Source organism: Lipotes vexillifer, unplaced genomic scaffold, assembly GCF_000442215.2.
Source record: "Lipotes vexillifer unplaced genomic scaffold, Lipotes_vexillifer_v1.1 scaffold356, whole genome shotgun sequence".
Classification (NCBI taxonomy): domain Eukaryota; kingdom Metazoa; phylum Chordata; class Mammalia; order Artiodactyla; family Lipotidae; genus Lipotes; species Lipotes vexillifer.
The window spans coordinates 4897735-4921308 of NW_006797342.1; the positions used below are offsets into that span (position 1 = coordinate 4897735).

Genomic DNA, 23574 nt, shown 5'->3' on the forward strand with positions numbered 1-23574 from the left:
AAAAAAAAAATATATATATATATATATATATATTTATTAAAGAACATTTAAAAACATAGGCAAAAATGCCAAAATCTCATTATTTTAAGAAGAAACACTATTAATTCACATTTTAGCATTTTTCCTCCCCATATTTATGTGCCAAGGAGTTTTAATATTAGAGTAATGTTTGTTTGTTTTTATTAGAATGGTCTGCACCTTCGGCCATCGGGATAGCTGGGCTTGGTGGAGGATTTGAACTAGGAATAGAGGTGAGTGGTGATGTGTGTACATACAACTGCCCTATTCTCTAAAAGCAACTGATACGTGAAAGTCGAGTGATCTCCTACTGTTCTTGTTTAACCACCTATGGAAATTGTTCCCTTTTATTTTCTTGACTCTCTCTCTACCTGAAGCTATGTAATGTTTATCATTTTTCTCCTTTCCCTTCACTGAGAGTAGAGTTCCTTTCATTCACCATCTCATCTGTCTCCATCTTTAGCACATCTGTAGAACACTTATTCTCAGATCTGACACACTACAATTGGCAGTTTATGGCTTCTGATTGCAGAGTCATGGGTGCAAACAGCTCAATGCCACGTATCAACATTTGTGGCAAGATCCAGTTTGGCATCCCTGACGTTCAAACTACTTACAATTTTTTAAGTAAAGATTGACTTTGTATTGTTTCATTTTATAACTTTGCTGCTAATGATTATGGTTTCTATCAAATGGACGAGAAATTATACCAGTACACACTTGTTTACAGAGGTCTCTCCCACCGGGAGCATCTGCATGATATCAATCTTTCGTCTGCTGCTTTATTGCTAAGTGACTGGTAAATCAAATCTCCTAATATTCCCAAATCATTTTCTTCTGAAATTTCCGTCAGTTTCTTCCTGAACTACCCTCTCATGAATTTGCTCTGTTGCCATAGTTTTAAATGCTCTAGGCCTTATTAGGAGGAAGCATTTCCACTACTGATTTTCATTTTTATTTGACCTTTACTTGCTGCTGCATAGATTTGTGATATAAAAAGAGGAACATATTTTAGTTTTGCTAACATGACTGCCTTTTGGTTGTATATTCAACCAAATCATGGCCTTCAGAAACATCGCACTCGTGTGGAAAGCGTATTTTCAGCATCTGTTGTGCATCCCTGCTCACACGTCCTGGCACTGTACCCAGGTGTCCCTCATCTCTGCCCGCTGACCCCAGGCTTTGGGGCTCCATCTCAAAGAGCATCTGCTTATATTTGCCATTTGTGGAAACTTTGAATGCAACTTACCCTCATGGCTGTATAGAAATTAACTCTGGAATTCCATTTAAATACTGTACATGGAAGATAAGTATTAACTTTTTAAAATATCCACGTCAAGTAGAGATTAGAAGACTGTCCTAGGAGTTTGTGCCTCTTCGATATGACCTGGCTTTGCTTCCCTGAGTGTAGCCGTAAGGTTAGAGCTGTCGGTCACTTTTCAGTGCTAATGAGAGGCTGTGCTGGTTCCCCAGGAAGCATCTCGGACCTGGCCAGAAACATGCAGTTTCTTCTGGGTGCAGCTCTGACCCAGGATGAGCGAGGGAGCTTGGGGGTCAGCAGCCATGCACCTGCGGAGCTCCTGCGGCTGGATGCTCTTGGCGCCGCAGCTCCAGTTCCAATGAAGTGCAGCAGGCCAACTCAGGCGGCGGGACCCGTACCCTCGAGTCTGCAGCCCCCCAGGCACCTGGGCTTCTCTCTGGCGTTCCTCTTCCGCCAGACGCTTGCTCCTAGTGGGATGGGGTGCTCGGCGCACGCGCCAGTCTGGAGGTTTTCTTGCCTGGCCCTTACCTAGGTTGTGAGTCCTTCATACCTGTGCCCTCAGACTGGCCAAGTATCAAGCACAAGTAGACACTCAAAATAAATCTGTTTCTTTAAAGCACTGGCATCATCGGTTCAAACTATTAAATGTTTGTTGAGTGACTTAATTATCTGCCATTCTGTTTTGGAATGGAATAATTAGCAATAATGGCTAACATTTTCATAAAACTCTCACATGTACTTTCATAGAATCATTTCCATACCGTAGCCATGCTGAGTGGCTGTCGCTGCCGTCATTGTGTAGATAACTGAGTTATGTGACGCCTCCAGCCGGAGAATGACAGGCTGGCCATTCAGAGCGAGGCCTCTGCTTCCATGGGTGCTTGGGTGAGTCTCCTCGCTTCTAGTGCCCCAACTGGTTCTAACTGTAACTCCCACCCATATAACACGCCGTGGATTTCAGGGCACGGATGAGGCAGGCAGGGCGCATGTGATTATTTTCAACGCACAGAGATGCTAAGCATCTTGCAGAGGTGGTGTGTGGTTGTCTGTAATTGGTTTCACTGGAGACAGAGCCTGAGACAGGGCTCGTGGTGCACGTGACTTACTGAGCAAATGTTCTGGGTTGGGGGGGGAAACTATAAGGGGCTAAGGAAAGCAGGGCAGAGAAGGGGGAGGGTCCAAGCAAGGCCATGGTTCCAGGTAAACTCGCCCTGGTCTGATGACAGGAGAAGGCAGGTCTTACGACAGAGGCAAGGGGGCTGGCTTTTGGGGTCAGCTGCTCTCGCCACCTGGCAGCACGTGGGTGTGGCGTGTGGTGGCAGGGCTGGAGGGGACTGCAGCGACCCCCATGGTGGGACCAGACCCCTCTCCTGGACCCAGGACCCCCTGCGAGCTTCTGCCCCCCTGCTGCCTCCCCCAGGTGGCGACCCCTTCATTACACATGGAAGGCGTACTTGACTATCAGGAAGTCTAGTTTTAGCTCCACTTTGGAATCTAGACCAGGTACGGTTCTGAGGGTATGTGAAGTTAGGGACATGTACAGAATCTGTTGGCCTTCAGGAGCTTGGGCATTAGTTAAATATAGATTATGGTACCGGTCCACTCATGAGAACTGCTCAGAATTCCCAAGGTTGTATAACTCACACACACCCACCAAACACAACAACAACAAATGAAAGATTTAAAAGTCAGTGGAGTAAGGAAAGATAATGCTAAGACTTGGTTTAAACACCATTAATATCTTCTTTCCAGGACATTATAGCAGAGCCCAAAGGTCTGAAAACCCTGAGACCTTGGATTATCCAACTGTTCGTTGTTTACCAAAAGCCAGAATCCACACTGGGCCATCAAGTCAGATCAACCTCGCTTTCACCCAAGGTTGTAATGTGAGAAAAATGACTCTGCCTTTTCCAGGAGAATTTGGATGAACCCTTTTACCTTAATGATGAGGAAGGCATCTAGGCTCAAGTTGAGAAACTACTCCTAGAGATCAGAGTTCAGTTTCTAAGTCCCCTAAGGTTGCTGTGCAAGGGGGGGGGCCTGTTGGTGTGAGGAGAGGAAGGGGATGGGAACCCCTCAAACTTGGGCTGAACGTTGAGGCTGATGATGCCACGTACTGAGAGTATGAAGCTTACTGCCCACATGATGAGGCTTTCTGGGGAGTGAGACAGACTCCCGAGCAGAATGTCTTGAGAGATGGGAAAGAAGACCCTTCTATGGAGGCTAGGGGTGGGGCTGGGGGACGGGTCTCACTAGAACCACAGGAGGGAGCCCTGGGCTTTCTCACCAGGTTGTCTGGATTTGGGGCTTGAAAGCTATCGTTTCGTTACAGGACGACAGCGTCAGGGACTTGGTGGCTTGGGTTCAAGGTGGGTAAACACTTGAGAGGGAGATGGGATAGTGCCGTGTTGGGGACAGGGTGTCAGGGGACGAGAAGCCCTCCGGTTCCTGAGAACATTTCTCCCCCAGCTTTCCCTGCATGATAGTTGTACTTTTTAAAATTCTTTTTAAAGAATTGAGTTTAATTGTAAAACTCACATTTTATTTACAGGTAACTGTATCTTAATGCAAACTTATTAAGAAGCCTTTATCAAATTCTTAAACGTCTGTTTTAACTGTTTATTTGCTCCGTTTGCTCCAGTTTTCTTTCAGGAAATCTGTTTTGCTTTTTATTCTAAGCTGTGGAAATAAATCAAGAGCCGTTGTCAGTACCGCTGCTCTTCAAACTGTGATGCTTTGGACCTGGTTCTCTAATTAGTCACGTCACCAAAGAACACAGGATTATCTTACTCTTATTTCAGGAGAACTGAATTGAGACTAGACATAAAGTTAAAGGATTAATTTATTTTCTTTATTGACTCATAGAGTTGTGCCTTTACTTAACTATCCTAAGACGCACCAAGCAGAAGGAGACAGAACAACTAGAATATGCACAAGGCCACGGCTGGAGACTCACACTGTCTGAGTTTGTGTATACTCTAAGCATTACGCAAAGTAATTTCATATGTGTTATCTTAAAAAGTATATAAGATTTGGCTATGTAATCAGTGGCAAAATTGCTTAACTTTGCATGAGAAACGCTAAATAATTCTGTATCATTCAACACCATGATCCTCAGAAATTGTCCATGTATAAAATGGAATTAACAGTTGACATGAGTCACAGTGATATGTTTTGCATGCGTCAGTTAGCTGGCATATTTGGTCTGTCCTAAGGAACTTGAGTGTATTTTTTCATGAAGGGATTCAAATTAAACTGTATCAGGAATTCCACTAGGCCCTTCCAAGTGCAATCACATTTAGTAATAATCAGATTCTTCTGTCAGATGAAAACAAAGATTTGAGCAATTTAAAGAACGATATAAATGAAGTCATCTTTTAAACATTAATCTGCTTGGCCTTTGCATATTTTATTGAGATGTGATGACAGGGTTTACAAATGATTTCAACTCATCTTTCAAACAACCCTAGATTTGTGTTTATGCATATATACATGTATATACATATACCTATACGATTATATATACTTAGAAATCTGGTTACTATTATACCCATTTTACAGAGGAGATTGGGCCTTTGAGCCACTCAATCATTTGCCCGAGGTCACACAATATGCCAGGGGCAGAAGTGGAATTAACACCCAAATGGTTTCCGTTTTGAGCCCAGATTCCCAGCGCCAGGCCCTCAGGCCTCCAGTTCTCCGGCACTTGACACACGTGCTTGACCTCCACGTGGTTCAGGGGGCGGGTCCTGCCGTGGCCTTTAACCATGAAAAGGCCAAATGGAGCCAAGATGCCGCACATGGCCCGGTGCTGCAAAGAGGAGCTGGGTTGAAAGTCTGGTCTCCCCAGCCGGCGCCTCTCCTCTGCGGTCGTGGGGTGAGGGGCCGTGGCCTGGGCACCCTGCGCGGCCTCACTGGGGTTCCCGCCCCAGCGGAGGCGAGTCTGAAGAACACGCCCTGTCCACAGCGACCCGCCCAGAGCGTGGAGACTCGCTCCAGCTTTGCTTTTACTTGGAGGATTAACCATGGTAATAGGCATAACTACTGGTTAACTAATCTTCCCCCTGGTGTTCTGCGCTTTGGGGCGGCTTCTGCTTGGGGGCCACGTGGCCCTGCAGGGGCGCCGGTGGGGACCAGACTCGGGCCCCCGAACCTTCCAACCTGTGTGTGACCTGTTCACGAGTCACTAGGACACGTCACTCAGCCTCACTAACCCGCTAGTCTGCTGAGAAGAAGTCGATGCCCGGAGACCTCACACCACGTGCTCGATGCACAGTGAGTGCCCGGAGGCCTGCGCTCTGATTACCGGTTGGAGGTTAGCGGCTCACATCCGCAGCTGAAAATACAGCACGACTCTGCTTTCATACTTTCTTTGGCTACATTGAAATTCTTGCTACATTACATATCGTATGTTGAGTTTTAGTAAACATGTATTTTAAATGATATTTAAACATTATTTTAAAATAACTGGCTGTCTACATTTCAGGTATCGGATTTGGTAATAATTTTGAATTATGACAGAGCAGTGGAAGCTTTTGCAAAAGGTGGTAACCTGACACTTGGAGGGAACTTGACTGTGGCAGTTGGGCCCTTGGGAAGGTGAGTATCTGAAATCCAATCTGAACAGCTCTTGGATAGTAAAGCCTTTAAAACTACATTGTTTTTCATTAAGAGAAACGAATTAAAATGACAGAAATTTATGATTTACACGTGCCCCAGAGGGTTTGAGGCTGCTTACAAACAAGAAATATACAAAACACAGTCATTGTGATAAAATGAGAAAATCTGAAACTAAAACACACAAAAATAAATGAAATATTTCAGAAATGCAGGCTGTCGTATCTACCGGAATCAACATAAAATTTACCTTTAAGCTTTGAAGGAGCCAGGTCGAGTCAGTTTTAATTAACTGAGAAAGGACGGCGTTGATCAGGGAAAAAAAGGTCTTTTTTTTCAAGCTAAATTATGAAAAATTGAAATGCGAGTGTTTTACTTGAGTGATGTTTACAATACTTGAAGCGTATTTTCCTTCTCTATTAATCAATAACTATTCTTGAGTTAATTGAGCAATTACATATTTTAAACCCAGACTGTTGATAGAAGCTACTCAGTAAAATCATTTAAAAATGTTTCTAAGTTCCATGGAAGTACTCACTGTAAAAAGAACCAGTCTTTTACTCTTGAGGTATGTTTCCCTGTTTTAGGGAAGGAAGACGACATGGGAAAATGTCAGCTGTACGTGTGTTCTCCACGTGCATCACACTGTGCTACACCGTCTCACCTGCTATGTACTTGCCGTGACTGTCCGTCCTCTAGACCACTTTGAACACACCTAGCTTAGGCCAGCAGGAAGTAAAATATGTAAAAATGATTGAAGTTGGGGATGGGGTTGGTGGTGTGATGAACTGGGAGATTGGGCTTGACATATATATACTAATATGTATAAAATAGGTGACTAACAGGAACCTGCTGTATAAAAAATAAATAAATAAAATTTAATTAAAAAAAGAGAAAGCCCTATGGACGTGACCTCATTAAATATTCAATAAACAATATTTCTTCCCCCCCACAAAAAAATGGTTGAAGTTAAGTGCAGAGCAGGGTCCTTCTTTAGGTGCCAGTCAGACATCTTCAAGCGGACGTGTTCACAGTTCTGTGATGCAAAGCCTTCTGTTTTGCAGGAATTTAGAAGGAGATGTCTCCCTAAGAAGCTCTGCTGCTGTCTTTACTTACTGCAAGTCAAGAGGCCTCTTCGCTGGCATATCTTTAGAAGGTAGCTGTTTGATTGAGAGGAAAGAAACTAACCGAAAGTAAGTGCAAGGCAAATAATTTTAATTGATTTGAAGAACGTGCGATGAGAAAATAATACTTTGTAGGCTCATGTAGTTCTTAAGAGTGTACAGGGTACCTTTGTACAGGCAAGTCTGTTGGCACCATTTTTGCAACAGCATTTGCTCACTTTGTGTCTCTGCGTCACATTTCGGTAATGCCTGCAATATTTCAAACGTTTTCATTATTACTACATTGGCTATGGTGATCTGTGATCAGTGACCTTTGGTGTTACTATGGTTATTGTTTCGGGCACCAGGAACTGCACCCCTATAGGATGGAGAATTTAATCAGTGAACGTGTGTGTATTCCGCTGGCTCCTCAAACTGGCTGTTTCCACTCACCACCACCCCCTGCCCCCAGGTTTGTGTCCGTCTCCTCGGGCCTCCCTATCCCCTTAGACACAACAACACTGAAATTCAGAACCCTACAAAGACCTCCAGGTGTGCAAGCGACAAGAAGAGTTGCACGTCCCTTACTTTAAATCAAGCTTAGTGAGGAAGCCACGTCAAAGCCAGGATGGGCCGGAAGCTAGGTCTCTCGTGCCAAACAGTTATCCGAGCTGTGAGTGCAAAGGAAAAGCTCTTGAAGGAAATTACAAGTGCTCCTCCAGTGAACACACAGATGATAAGAAGGCGAAACAACCTTATTACTGATACGGAGAAAGTTGTAGTGGTTTGGATTGAAGACCAAACCAGCCACAGCATTGCCTTCAGCCAAAGCCTCATCCAGAGCAACGCCCTAATTCTTTTTCATTCTATTCAGGCTGAGAGAGGCGAGGAAGCTACAGAAGAAAAGTGTGAAGCCAGCAGAGGGTGACTCACGAGGCTGAAGGGACAGCAGCGTCTCCATAACGTCAAAGTGCAGTGTTTCTCCATAACGTCCAAGTGCAGTGGTGTTCCTCATGAGAAGTTTCCTATTGTTAGGCTCAGCCTTTGTCTTTCTTCCATAAGATAGAGACCAATTTTGATTTAAAAAATGCAAGATTTGGAAGTACCCTAACAGGCGACGAGGAACTTGCACTTTAAACTGGCATCTGGCTAATTTTTCCCAAAACTGCTCTTCTGTATTTCCACGAAAATATGTCTAATTGCCCAGAAAAAGATAAAAAGCTAAGACTGAGAGGACTAATTCTAGAACCTGGCAGGAATCCCACTAATAGTGACCCTGACAGGGCTGCCTCAGCTGGTGGTGGACACATGTCTGCCGCTTACAGTAGACCTGAGAGAAGTTGCGTACCAAGTCTGTGGTGCCCGTTTACCCAGAATCCCACAGCACATGCAGAAACGTTCAGTGCAGACCTCAACAACCAGAAAATAGGAGGAATGGGGGGAAAGTAAGGTTCGCAGAGCTCTCCATCTTGTAAAGTCAAGAGAAATGTTTTTACTTCTGGTTTTTTATTAATTTGAGAAATTTACGTTAAGAATGCTTTTAGAAATGTGTGATTCTAGGCCTTTGGAAGATTTTCCAACGAAAGTTCACCTAAATCCTGGATAAACGAAAACAAATATACTTCTTAATCAGTTGCAGGGCTTCTAAACATGCAAGGCAAATCCTTACATAATTTTGATACAAATAAACATTTTAAGGAAACTATATGTTAGCACCATTTTTATAAGAAACTTAAAAAGTAAAAACCTATAAAGATGTATAGGTATGTGATTGTAATTATATGTGTATTAGTGTTTATATAAATATATGTTTATTATATGCATTTGTATATAAATATTCTATATATGTTTTTATGTATAAATGTTTGTATGTATATATGATGTGCTTTTATATTATTGGGAAAAGGATATAAATATCAGACCATTTATGGTGATTGTCTCTAGAGGTGAGCTTGGAGAGGTGAATTTAGAGGCTTTAACATGGGTTATGGCTTGTAGTTAGTGTTTGAAAAGTAGTATCTATGAAGTGCTGTATGTGAGTAAATCACACACACATACACAGTTGTGTGTCCTACATTTAGAAAAGATCTATGTCTGCAAAAGAAATGTTCTTAATATATTTCTTATTAGATTTTATTGTCAAGACATTCGAGCTTATGACATTTTATTTGGAGATATACCACGGCCTGCTGAAGCAGAAGATCTTTATGAAATTCTTGATTCTTTTACTGAAAAGTATGAAAATGAAGGACAACGAATCAATGCAAGAAAAGCAGCACGGGAGCAGAAGAAGGCGTCTGTAATCATGCTTTTGGTTTTTATATTTTTCTTAGTAGCCACAGAAAATTTCTTTATATGGAACATTCTATCCTTGATATCAGGTTTCTAATAACCTACTGCACTTCCCTTTTAATTTCATTAACATAAAGTTCTTGTGAAAATGTCATAAAACCTTGACAGTCATCTATGCAAATTTCAGGAAGAAACATGGTTTTCCATGATTGCATTTCTGCAAGGATAGAACTTTATAATATTAATTAATAATACTAATAACTGCCGCTAGCCCGGGACCTTGACGTGCAGAGGGTTTTGTGCGCGTCCTTCATCTAGTTCCGCTCCTTTCGGAGCCGCGTGGCCTTTTCCGGGTCAGCGCATCGCTTTGCTCCGCCTGCGCGGTGTCAAAGGTGCCGGGATGAGGGAAGCTTCCGGTTATAGAAGCGCGCCCCCTGCCGTCACCCGCATGTTGTCCAGTTCAACCAGATGTGGCCCAGAGCAGTATGTGTGCTCTGTTAATGAGCGCATAGGATAACGTTTGCCTTGTACACCCATTGGTGGGGCGGGGGGGTGGGGAGGTGGGGAGGGGGGAGAGCCTTATATGCTCCTAAGTAAAAATAGAGTTTTAAAATCACGTGCATTTTTTGTTGTTGTTGTTCCTCCCAGGCTAAAGAATTGCCTTCAAAACCATTGTCAAGACCACAGCAATCGTCTGCACAAGTACAGCTGAATTCTGGCTCTCAAAGTAAATATTTGTGTTGAAATTCAAATAAATTTATAATTAAGTAATCGTGAAATATTATTAAGAAATCAAGCTACATTTAATGATAGATCTAAAGTCATTACTTTAGTGTCACATAGAAGAACCAATGAGTATTAAAGAGAGAAAAACAAATGCTCGGCCTTTTCTAAACACACAAGGCAAATTCTCATTCCTGTAATTTGTGAAAATGTCTATTCTCATTCAGAAAATGCTTTTTCCAATTGACAAAGTGATTTATCTTTAAAGTTTTTCTTTTTTTGTTATTTCTTCCAAAGACTATATCCTGCTAATTTGAAATGGAAACAGAATAAGCCTATTTTTCTCATATACACATAGATTTATATTTCTGAATATTAATTTGATGATACATTCTTGGGAGCTTAGGGTTTCATAAGGTGGTTTTAAAATAGGATAAATTCGTAAAGCACCAGGCTTTTGGCCTTTACACCTCTTTCCATCACTCATTTTTATGACAGTCACTCTTGGAATTCTGCTTTTCATGTATAGAGGTTACCAGTAAATAGCAATATATTAAAGTAGGCAATGTTTCATGTAATAATTAACTGTTCTGCAAGTGGCTTTGGACTGTGGCTTTTGAGAGCACAGTGATGAATCTAACTTACCTCCTGCCTTTAAAGAACGTTCCTTCTAGGAGCAGAGATATCACAGGTGGAAAAGTAACTGCAATTACTGGAAGCAAGTACAGTTGACCCTTGGATAATGCAGAGGTTAAGGGACACCAACCCCTCATGCAGTCAAAAATCCATACATAACTTTTGACTCTCCCAAATAGCCCGTTGCTGACTGGAAGCCTTACTGGTAACATGAACAGTTGATTAACACGCATTTTGTATGTTATATGTGTTACATACTATACTCATATAAAGTAAGCTAGAAAAAATATTATTAAGAAAATCATAAGGAAAGGAAAATGCATTGATCGTACTGTACTGTATTTATTTATACCATAAGTTTACATTGTCTGTTTACAAGATGAATTGTCTGTCAGTACGTACATCAATATTGTCTCATATGATACAAAAAACTGTAAATGTTATAGGTATTACTAACACTAGACATAAAAATGAAAAGATAATAGAAAAAGAAATTCGTATTTACAGGTATAATGATTCACGCATTGATAAAAAAGAAGCATCAATATGACTGCCTCACGTTAGCTTAGCCTATATGCTAATGAATGAAGTTATGAAATTTTTATGGCTCACAGTATTACAGCCATATTGATAATACAGTATTAGAAACATTGTTACATTTTTTAAAAAACACTTACATGCAATGAAGACTGATAGTTTCTCCAATTATAAGAGAGAGAGAGAGAGAGAGAGAGGGGCATATGGTACAGCAGTGTAATTCTTTGAAAGCCAAGTTATAAAACAGTAAGAAAACTCACACATTATTAATTTTGTATTAAATATGACTCACCTTATGCCTATGTGAGGATAGGCTGTCCACTTCTATACAAGTCTTGGCCAGGATGTTCCGCACGATGAACACTTAGGTGATGATGGTGATAACACAAACACGTCCCATACAATTATTAGATTTTCACATGCGGACATTCACACGTACACCACAGAAAAGTTTATTAACCGAACAGCATGCTGGTTGTTTACTGTTCATTAAGTGGAGGTGGATCCTCATAAAGGTCTTCATCCTCCTCGTGCGCACGTTGAGCAGGCTGAGGGGGGGAGGGCTCATCTCAGGGCTGGAAGAGTTGGGGGAGGGGCGGGGGAGGGGGAAGCAGGGGAGGCAGGCACACTCAGTGTAACTCCATGGAAATACATCGTAATTTCTGACTGTTGTGCTTTTTCATTTCTCTGAAAGTGGGTCTATAGGATCCCAGTCCTCCTTCCACTGTTTGCTTTGGTTTCAGTGCCCGCGTATCCTACAAGTTAAAAGCAGTCTTGAATAATCAGAACCCTCTTCCGATTGTCTGATGTCAGTGTGTTTCTGGCACTGTTTCTGCGTCTTCTTCCTCGTCTGGCACTGGTTCAGAAGCTCTCATCTCCATCTAGTCATCTTTTGTTAATTCCTCCGGTGTGGTGTCTATTAGCTTTTGAAATTCTCCAAGATCCGTATCTTGAAACCCTTCACAGCAACCCCCCGCCCCCATCTATTTGGCCATATCTACAATCTATTTCATGATCTCCTTGATGGGCTCTGTTGTAAATCCTCTGAAGTCATGCACGACATCTGGAACAGTTTTCTCCAGCAGGAGTTTATTGTTTCAGGCTTGATGGCTTTCATGACTTTTCCTATAAGCAACAGCATCTTCAGTGGCGTAATCCTTCCAGACTTTCATAATGCTCTCTCTATAGGCGTTTTCTTCCACAGCATCAACAGTTCTTTCCGTAGAGTACCATGTGTGATGAGAGCCTTGAAAGGTCTTGATGATCCCCTGATCTAGAGGCTGGAAATAGAGACGTTGTGTTTGAGGCCAAGTACACAACTTGGTGGTCTACTCATGGAGTTGAGCTCACGGGGTTCTGGGGGGCCAGGGGCATTGTCCAATATCAAAAGAATTTAAAAGGCAGTCCCTTACTGGCAAGGCACTTCCTGATTTCAGGGACCAATCCAGAAAAAGGGTTCTCGTGAACCAGGCCTTCTTTCTGCACAACCAAAAGATGGGCAGCTTGCGTTTCTTTTCCCTTCCAGGTTTGGGGTTTAGCAGTTCTGTAGATGAGGGCAGTCCTGATCATAAACTCCACTGCCTGTGCACAAAGGAGCAGAGTTGGTCTATCCCTTCCTGCCTTAAATCCTGATGCTCACTTCTCTTCCTTCCTAATAAATGTCCTTGGTTGCATTTTTCTTTCCCAGAATAGGGTCGTTTCATCTGCATTAAAAACCTGTTCAGGCAGATGTCCTATCTCCTCAATGATTTTCTTAATGGCGTCTGGGAACTTGTCTGCTGCCTCTTGGTCAGCAGAAGATGCTTCTCCTGTTATCTTGACAGTATTTAAGCAGATAATTTACTAAAATTATCAAGCCAGCATTTGCTGGTATTTAATTCTCCAGCTTTAGATCCTTTACCTTCTTTTTGCTTTAAGCTCTCATATAATGACTTTGCTTTTTCTCGAATCATATTAGAGTCGATAGCAATCCTGCACCCACATAAAGACTGCATTTTTAATACAAGATAAAAAGATATTTCACAAAAGATGCAAGGTTTATGTGCCTGTCAGAGTAGCTGCAGCAACAGCTTCATGAATTTCCTTTTCTTTTTTTTAATTTTTTTTTTTTTGATGTGGACCATTTTTAAAGTCTTTATTGAATTTGTTACAATATTGTTTCTGCTTTATGTTTTGGTTTTTTGGCCATGAGGCATGTGGGATCTTAGCTCCCCAACCAGGGATCCAACCCGCAACCCCTGCATTGGAAGGTGAAGTCTTAACCACTGGACTGCCAGGGAAGTCCCTCCTTTTCATTTTTTACAGCGGTTCTTACACTGAGTTTATTTATGTTGGAATAGTGGGGAGCTGCAGCTGCAGACCTCGATTTACAGAATACATCAAGCAGTTCAGCTTTTGCTTGTAATGACTTTTCTCTGCTTCTTGGAAGCACTTCCAGGACCACTAGTGGCACTCTGTATGGGTCCCGTGGTGTTATTCAAGGTTTACGGTATCATACTAAATACGATGGAAAGTACACCAGAGCCATGAAAGAGAACTTATTACAGTGATACACAGCTTACTGGAGAGATTGCTCCTCATGTGGAGATGATTACTTGCAACTCTCAGCTCACCTTAGCGCTATAGGAACAGGAGGTGTGGCTACAAAATTATTACAGTAGTGCAGTATGTACGTTTATGTATGTACAATAAGTATGTTCATTTATGCGCTTATGATTTAATACTGCAGCTTTACATTTGTTTACATTTCTCTCCACTGCAAATAGTGCCATGTATGGTCTATAAGTGTGTGTGTGTGTGCATAAGTTTTGATAATTTTAACTTTTAGTAAAAGATTTGGGTATATTTTATCATAGCAAATGATAAAATAGACTAGTATCTACATGAATTCCATGCATTCATGACACACCTGACTTTTTCTTAATTCTTTTGATATTTCTAGGCTGTGCATTTCATCTGTGAGTTTTTACAAATTGTGGCAAATCTCAGACAAATTTTCCAATGTATTTATCGGAAAAAAACCCACGTATAAGAGGACCCACACAGTCCAAACCCATGTTATTCAAGGGTCAGCAGCGTATGATAAGTTCTGGGAGGAGGGGACTGTAAGTGTCAAAGTGCTGCCGAGGGCACGAAGCCCATTCTGCCCCTCCCGCTCCGTGTTCTGTATCCATTTGCCCAGTTTTCATGCTGGAAGTGGGCATGAAACATGACTCATAGCCCTTATATTGATTCCTGGCTGTGCCTTTAGCTTAAATTCACCCCTTCCAGGAAGATCCTCAGGAACTAGGCCTATTCTTCTTTATTACCCACCCCCGCCCCCCGCCCTAACAACTTACTCTGTATCCCATTCTCTTGGGATGCTGCTTGCTTCTATCAAATGGGATAGTCTATTTTTCATTCATGTTGTGGTGATTAATTTGTTTACACTCTTATTTTCAGTAGCAAGATGTGAGAGCATTGAGTCTATTTTTATTGATGATTTAGATCTGAGTGATTACATAAAATCTGACCCATGTGTATACTTTAAAATACATAGTGTTTCTAAAATTTCCTTGCTAAGAGAATAGGTGTCTGTACCATGCTGACATAAAAATCCTGTTGGTCCTCAATATCAATTCCTTGTCAGTGTAGATTAAAAAGCTACTTACCTTATCTCAAGAAGCTCCTCTCACCTGACGATGGAAAGATCTTGGAAGGTTTGTTTCTCTTGCATATTCTTCCTGAGCATGTATTTTAAAATCTCACCACCATCTTTGGTCACTGGATCCCCTACCCTAGCCAGCCTTGGCTTGTCTGTTTCCCACAGTGATCTCGTGTCTTCTGATCTGTCGATCTGTGTCAGCAGGGGCTGCTCTCCCTCTTTTTCGCAGTGTCCTCGCCAGTCTCCTTCTTGCCTGTGCGCATTTCTGCGAACTCAGCTCTACTCACCATGCGCCCCTGTGAATACCCTCCTTGTCCCTTGACCTTTTAGCTGCACTACGTGTTGCTCGAGTCCTGTTTTTTTCACGTGCGCATCACCTTTTCTCATGCAGCGTATCATCCCCAGTTGCGAGCACCCAGTTTCTATTCAATAAAAGGAAAATTTTAAACTGGTATCTATTTTCAACCTTTTATTTTAAACCTGACCTATTCCTAAGTTCTTTATTAAAAAATAAAAGCTCAATTTTTGATTTTTTGTATATCCTCACATATATAATTTTATATAAGTACATACGTGGGTCATAAATATGGTTTTTGAAAGCATTTTTTTTCTTTTTCTTTTAGGACTCATTCCCTTTTTTCCATTTCTCCTCCGTCTTAACTTGCACGGCACCCTCTTCTGTACTCATCCCAGCACACCCATGTGAACACCAGGAGTGGTATTTTTCTCCATGTTTCTGTAACTCCTACACGTGGGCACGTGTGCAAACACGTAGATACGGAGAGGCAGAATATTTTGCTGTTGTCTCACAAAAATGCTGTCTTATTATTTATGCTTTACTATAGCTTGTTTGTTTGTGGGTTTTATTTGTTCCTTTTGCTCAACAACACCTCATGGAAATCCCTGAATCAGCTGATACAACTCTAATTAATTCTTTTTAAAGGCTATTTAACATTCCATCGTGGAGATGTACATATTTTATTCAGCCACTCTCTTACTGATAGATATTAATTTTCATTTTTTTTTCCCATGCTGAGCAATGCCACGATTAATATCTTTTAAAGTTAAGTTGTCTACAACATTGGCACTTTTTAAAAGATAATTACCAGAAACGGACATGACAGGTCAAAGAATATATTTTTAAATTTTTAACAGATTTAGTAGATTCCTTTTTAAAAGTTTTTACTACTGCAGAGTCTCATTAGCCATTCCCCACCATATGCACTCCCCACCATGTGCACCCCCATCATATACCTACACTCCCTGCTATGTGCACCACAACATTCCTCACCATATTCATTCCTCATCACTGTTAGTGTTGGAGTGTCTTGAAGTGTTTACGGGTCTGAGGGTTGGTTATATCTCCTTGTTAATTGGATTGTTTTTGTCCCTATTAGTGAGTTAAATACTTTTTCATACTATTGCTGGTGTTTGGAATTTAATCTTGTCTGAAAAGTCTTATTTCATTGGTTAATTTTTTGCTATTGGAATATTTGTTGCATTTTCAACTTGTAGGAGTGCTTTGTATATTAAGGGCTTTGTCATTTGGATGACACAGTTCTTTTTTCTACATGTATCATTTGTCTGTTGACCTTATTTCTCATGTATTTTACTATATGAAAGTTTTAATTTTTATGTAAAACTATATCTGTCACCTATTTTCATAGGTTTGTATTTTTTAGTCATGGTTAAGGACTTCCCTCCTATACAAGACTGCATTCATGGTACCCTAAATTTTCTTGCAGTGTTTTATTCTTGCAGTTACTGATACTTAACTCTTTGTATACTTTGAGATCATTTTACCAATACTCCCCTCAACCCCCAAAATGCAATTCTAGTTGAAGTAATATTACGTACTTACATGAATTCTGTGATTTTTTGATATTAATTACAATAACATTACATATATAAGCTAACAAACTTGGCGTTTGTATGATAATCTTCCTATTTTATGCTTTCCATTTGTTGAGATATTTTATGTCTTTCCTAAGATTTCATAGTTTCTGTGCCTTTCTTGTTAAATTTATTCCTAAATACTTTGTGATTTTGGTTTGCTGTGTTGAATGGAATGTACTTTCCCATTTATATTTCAGAGTGCTTATTTTAATAGTTGAGAAAGTCTTAATTTGCATATATTTTGTCTTATATATGATCACCAACCCCAAATCTCTTGTTTATAGTCAGTTGTTAAAAATAGATTCTCTGATATTCGTACCCTCTTCCCCACCTTGCCAATGCTTATTTCTATATTTTTCTGTTCATAAACTTCCGAGGCCACTGGCCTTCAAAGTGGTGTACCTCTGTCCTTAGGGGGAACACAGAGACTGCGAAAGCGCACCTGGGCATAGGTAATTTAAGAGATACAGTTGACAGATGACCAGTTTCCACACGTGTTCTTTCTTAAAGCCAGAGTCCAAGTGAGAATATGACGTGCAGGCTACCCTCTCTGTCTTCTATCCTTTCACAGTAGTTTTTTTTCACACTTGAATAAGAAAAGCAAACCCCAAACCATCTTAATCATACTACAGTACATTGTCCCCAAAATGTAAGAACAATGATCCAGTGTGAAATATGGATGTTAATGTTGGTATAGTTAGTTAAGTTTGATGAGCAGTAAATACTTTGTAGATTAGGTGATTTACTTTTTTTTTTTTGCTTTCAACAAAGCTGAAGAGAGACCTAATGGCACTGTTATCTGAATTTATAATAAGAATAGTAATTAATATTATCATTATATATTAATTATTTTAAAAATCACATAGCTACTTATCACCAAAATAAAAAATTATAATAGTAATAGTTTATTATTTCATAAGTAATATTTTATTATTGCTATTGTTTTGATGACAGATAACTATGCGATTTTTTTTTTACCTCTATCTTAGAAGGGACATAAAAAAATTCTCTTACATTCCTATAAAATATCTCTTTCTTGCCCTCTCTAGTTTTTATACCAACCAGCTTCCTTAACACCTAACACCTATATCTTTAAAAAGGAACACTGAAATACAATTTTATGTTGAAACTATGTCATTCCAGAGATAATACTCATCCTGTGTATATGAACTAATTTTTAAAAGTCTTGTCCACTTATTGAGATGCATTTCAAATAACCTTTTACTTTCCTGTTTAGTAAAGTAACAAATTCATACTATATTTAAAGTTTTGATCAATGTGTGCTAATAATGATTATGATAACTCAATCTATAAGAAATTATTTAATAGATGATCGTGTTACATAAAATTTTAAAAGTAAATTTATGTACAAATTTGTGTTGTAGACACTTACATAAAGTACAATATTAATACATTGCTAGAAAATCTTTGGGACAAGTTAAATGAAAATATGATTTGAAGGTTAAAAATGAAAAACGTCGTGTTGATTTTCTTTAAGGAATGCTGATGGGTTCAGATCACTATCATATTTAGATCCTTTTATCCACCTTTAAGGGAGTGATATGAATGTTTAAGTAATTGATATTGAAATATGCTAAAAAGTACACCCTTAAGCTTACAGTTAACAATTTTAGGTATCGATTTAAAAACATACAAGTGAATACTTGCTGTTTAAAAATTACTTTTGATGTTAAGCAAACAAGAATGTCTGAAAATCACTGGCTTGGGGATTACAAATTTTTCTTATTCAGGTATTTTCTGGAAAAAGAGGTGTCTGTATTTTTCATGAATGTGTAATTGCAAGGCCATGAGTTGTTTATGTGCGTCTGGTCATACGGATATCAGACATTTACCATCTGCCTTACGTTTGGTCTATATTCAGGTAGAAAATAGGAATACCTGAGGAATATTCAGGTATTCCTCTTGATTTAAAGATGATAAAATAATGATATTTCTATCAGAGTGATTTAAAATATTTGCTTAACGAGAACAAGCTTTGACATTCTTGGGTATTTTATACACTATATACTAATAAGTTTTCTAAATGTTCCCCCTCTTTTATTTTTCTATTTACTTTTTTTCAGGTAACAGAAAAGAATATAATCTTTATCCTGAACTTTCCAGCTACCGGGAGAGAGTTGGTAAATAAAAATATCTCTGTTTTAAAAATGATTCATAACCATCTTATAATCACAAACTTCCTAATTAATCTGGCAGATCGTGAAAATATCTGGCAAGTTGTTTAGCACGGCTTCTTTGATTTATGGGATATCCACGTTATCTTGAGAAGCACTTCATTTAAAACATGCTCTGGGGCTTCCCTGGTGGCGCAGTGGTTGAGAGTCCGCCTGCCGATGCAGGGGACGCGGGTTCGTGCCCCGGTCCGGGAAGACCCCACATGCCGCGGAGCGGCTGGGCCCGTGAGCCACGGCTGCTGAGCCTGCGCGTCCGGAAACTGTGCTCCGCAACGGGAGAGGCCACAGCAGTGAGAGGCCCACGTACCGGAAAAAAAAAAAAAAAAAAAACCATGCTCTGCACAGTTAGAATGATTAAACTTGATAAGGTCAACAGACAGGCTGGACTTGCTTGGAGAAGGGGGCCCATCGGGACCTGAGGGATAAGGGACATTAGCTACAATTGAGCAGAGGCTGTGGTCCACCCCCGCCCCCCAATGTGGATCCCCCCCAAGAAGGCCTTGGCAAAGTGACCCTGGGAAGTGGGGCTCCTTTTCTCAGATTTCTCTGAAGTCTGTACCTGCAGTATAGGTGCCTAATAAACATTAGAAATATCTCTTAAAAAGCAATAAGGGAAAATGTCTAATAATAAGAAACAAAACCCTAACTGGGCTCTGGAGGCAGAGGCTCCGACTTACAGCCAATACTCTCACTCACTGGCTGTGTGATCCAAACACAATGTTACTTCCCATGGTTGGGTGGGTGGTTGGGTTTTGCTTTTATATTTGAGGGTAGGACAAGTTAAGTGGTATAAACAGTACGTAATAAGTTAATATAAATATTTATTTTAGTTCTTTCTCAAAATATGAGAGATTGTGAAGAAGAAAATGTGAGGAAAGATTCAAAGTCTATTTAAAAACCAAATCTTACTCTACATTACCGTGTGAAACGGTTACATTCTTACCAAGGACTTCCTTACACCTGGTCTATCAGCCTTGCAGGGAAAAGTCACAACCCACAGTCCTCAGGCTCGAGTTGAAAACCCATTTGAGCGGGACATCGGGCTCCCCACAGCCTGTCCCATGCCCACAGACGAGCTGCAATTTTGCACGGGCATAACGATAATTCTCCAGATTGTACGTACCCTTTGGAAGCTCCAAAACACCCAGTCATCTGGCCTCTCGGTGAAACAAGCCTTGAGCGTCCACAGCCCTGTTTACTGGGGTGTTTTGTAACTGAAGGTCTGTACCTCCTCGGTCAGCCTCCATCATCGTCTTCTCATCCACCCCACGACTGTCAGTGACACTTGGGCACAGTGGGCGGCTCTATCTTGTGGGGCTGTCCTGTGCTGTGTGGGTTTCGGCAGTACCCATGCACTAAGCCCACTCGATGCCAGTAGCACCCCCTCCCCAGGGGGTGTGACGACCACAAATGCCCCAGACTTTGCCTTTTGAGAACCGCTGGTCTGGTGGCCTCGCCTGGTAGCCTCATCCGGCTCACTCGCCATTGACCCTTACACTCCTACAGAGGACGTGGTCACTAAAGTTATAGACGCCACACGTAGCCGGGAGGGACGTGGCGCCAGGATCAAGTCAGCCACCGGCTCATCACCGCAGTAAATGTGAAGCAAAACATTGCTGTGCTCTCTTCTTTCTGGTCGCTTCTTGAAGGGGACCTTCCAGAGGCTGGGATTCTTCTTCTGAGTCATGTCTTGGGCCAGATGTGTTGGCTACATATGGGTTACATTACGCAGGCTCCGCTGAGAAGTAAAATAGCAGCATCCCGTGGACGCAGACTTGCTAATTATGAGCCTCAGAGCAGCTGCCAATCACCAAAGCTGATTGTAATCTGTTTCCTGTTAAGCGTAGCCCTGATTTGGGAGAGAAAAATAACCTTTATTTGAATTAAACTTGAATATTTTGATGAAAACGGTCAATTGCTTCAGAGATCCTCCAGATTTTTGTTTGAGTGCAGGAATATAAAACTTGAAGGCATATACTGCTCAGAAGGAAGGCGTCTGTGAACGCTGGCTGCTATAGTGACCCAGTGGGCTTTGCGTCCATGGTTTCCAGGGTGGTCTCCCTTCCTGGAAGAACATATCTCCTTGGCTCACCTTTCCTAATAAAGTATTTTGTGGGCATTAAACTTCTCCTTATGGAAATTATCACAAATATTTACAGTAAAGAGGAACTTTAAGTCATTTTGTGCTTATTGAAGAGCAAGATAGCAGCAGGGCATGGCCCTGGCCTGGGAACTGGTCCCTCCTGGGAGCACCTGCCCTTAGTCGGCCGGGCTCACTCCTTTGTTTTCATGTGAATGAACTTTGCCGACGACCCCTCAACTCCCGACTCTCCGACACTCCTCCCAGGAGGTAGAGGGATTTGCGTACCGGAAAAAAAAAAAAAAAAAAAACCATGCTCTGCACAGTTAGAATGATTAAACTTGATAAGGTCAACAGACAGGCTGGACTTGCTTGGAGAAGGGGGCCCATCGGGACCTGAGGGATAAGGGACATTAGCTACAATTGAGCAGAGGCTGTGGTCCACCCCCGCCCCCCAATGTGGATCCCCCCCAAGAAGGCCTTGGCAAAGTGACCCTGGGAAGTGGGGCTCCTTTTCTCAGATTTCTCTGAAGTCTGTACCTGCAGTATAGGTGCCTAATAAACATTAGAAATATCTCTTAAAAAGCAATAAGGGAAAATGTCTAATAATAAGAAACAAAACCCTAACTGGGCTCTGGAGGCAGAGGCTCCGACTTACAGCCAATACTCTCACTCACTGGCTGTGTGATCCAAACACAATGTTACTTCCCATGGTTGGGTGGGTGGTTGGGTTTTGCTTTTATATTTGAGGGTAGGACAAGTTAAGTGGTATAAACAGTACGTAATAAGTTAATATAAATATTTATTTTAGTTCTTTCTCAAAATATGAGAGATTGTGAAGAAGAAAATGTGAGGAAAGATTCAAAGTCTATTTAAAAACCAAATCTTACTCTACATTACCGTGTGAAACGGTTACATTCTTACCAAGGACTTCCTTACACCTGGTCTATCAGCCTTGCAGGGAAAAGTCACAACCCACAGTCCTCAGGCTCGAGTTGAAAACCCATTTGAGCGGGACATCGGGCTCCCCACAGCCTGTCCCATGCCCACAGACGAGCTGCAATTTTGCACGGGCATAACGATAATTCTCCAGATTGTACGTACCCTTTGGAAGCTCCAAAACACCCAGTCATCTGGCCTCTCGGTGAAACAAGCCTTGAGCGTCCACAGCCCTGTTTACTGGGGTGTTTTGTAACTGAAGGTCTGTACCTCCTCGGTCAGCCTCCATCATCGTCTTCTCATCCACCCCACGACTGTCAGTGACACTTGGGCACAGTGGGCGGCTCTATCTTGTGGGGCTGTCCTGTGCTGTGTGGGTTTCGGCAGTACCCATGCACTAAGCCCACTCGATGCCAGTAGCACCCCCTCCCCAGGGGGTGTGACGACCACAAATGCCCCAGACTTTGCCTTTTGAGAACCGCTGGTCTGGTGGCCTCGCCTGGTAGCCTCATCCGGCTCACTCGCCATTGACCCTTACACTCCTACAGAGGACGTGGTCACTAAAGTTATAGACGCCACACGTAGCCGGGAGGGACGTGGCGCCAGGATCAAGTCAGCCACCGGCTCATCACCGCAGTAAATGTGAAGCAAAACATTGCTGTGCTCTCTTCTTTCTGGTCGCTTCTTGAAGGGGACCTTCCAGAGGCTGGGATTCTTCTTCTGAGTCATGTCTTGGGCCAGATGTGTTGGCTACATATGGGTTACATTACGCAGGCTCCGCTGAGAAGTAAAATAGCAGCATCCCGTGGACGCAGACTTGCTAATTATGAGCCTCAGAGCAGCTGCCAATCACCAAAGCTGATTGTAATCTGTTTCCTGTTAAGCGTAGCCCTGATTTGGGAGAGAAAAATAACCTTTATTTGAATTAAACTTGAATATTTTGATGAAAACGGTCAATTGCTTCAGAGATCCTCCAGATTTTTGTTTGAGTGCAGGAATATAAAACTTGAAGGCATATACTGCTCAGAAGGAAGGCGTCTGTGAACGCTGGCTGCTATAGTGACCCAGTGGGCTTTGCGTCCATGGTTTCCAGGGTGGTCTCCCTTCCTGGAAGAACATATCTCCTTGGCTCACCTTTCCTAATAAAGTATTTTGTGGGCATTAAACTTCTCCTTATGGAAATTATCACAAATATTTACAGTAAAGAGGAACTTTAAGTCATTTTGTGCTTATTGAAGAGCAAGATAGCAGCAGGGCATGGCCCTGGCCTGGGAACTGGTCCCTCCTGGGAGCACCTGCCCTTAGTCGGCCGGGCTCACTCCTTTGTTTTCATGTGAATGAACTTTGCCGACGACCCCTCAACTCCCGACTCTCCGACACTCCTCCCAGGAGGTAGAGGGATTTGCCTGACTGGCGAGTTGGCTGAGGAATCTGGCACCCCTCTGTCTGCCTGGCTCAGTCACATTCTTCACTAGCTCTACCAGCCATGACACCTCCCTCTCTGCCTCGAGAAACTCGGGTGGGAAGAGGAACGTTGACTGTTGGCCTCCTCAAATCCAGCAGCACCGCCTTGTCCTCTGCTGCAACTCAGAACCATCTGCTCTGCCCTTTTACCCATCTTTCCCATTATCTTA

General features: G+C 41.7%; 1 protein-coding gene across 1 annotated transcript in view; it reads left to right on the forward strand.

Moving 5' to 3' along the window:
* SH3YL1 (SH3 and SYLF domain containing 1) overlaps positions 1-23574 on the forward strand; it is a 48524-nt gene that overhangs the window by 21831 nt on the left and 3119 nt on the right. The window contains exons 4-9 of the mRNA XM_007469257.1: positions 187-251; positions 5766-5878; positions 6961-7089; positions 9130-9298; positions 9940-10018; positions 18811-18867. Of these exons, the coding sequence (XP_007469319.1) occupies positions 187-251; positions 5766-5878; positions 6961-7089; positions 9130-9298; positions 9940-10018; positions 18811-18867 (612 nt within the window). The remainder of the gene's footprint in view (positions 1-186; positions 252-5765; positions 5879-6960; positions 7090-9129; positions 9299-9939; positions 10019-18810; positions 18868-23574) is intronic.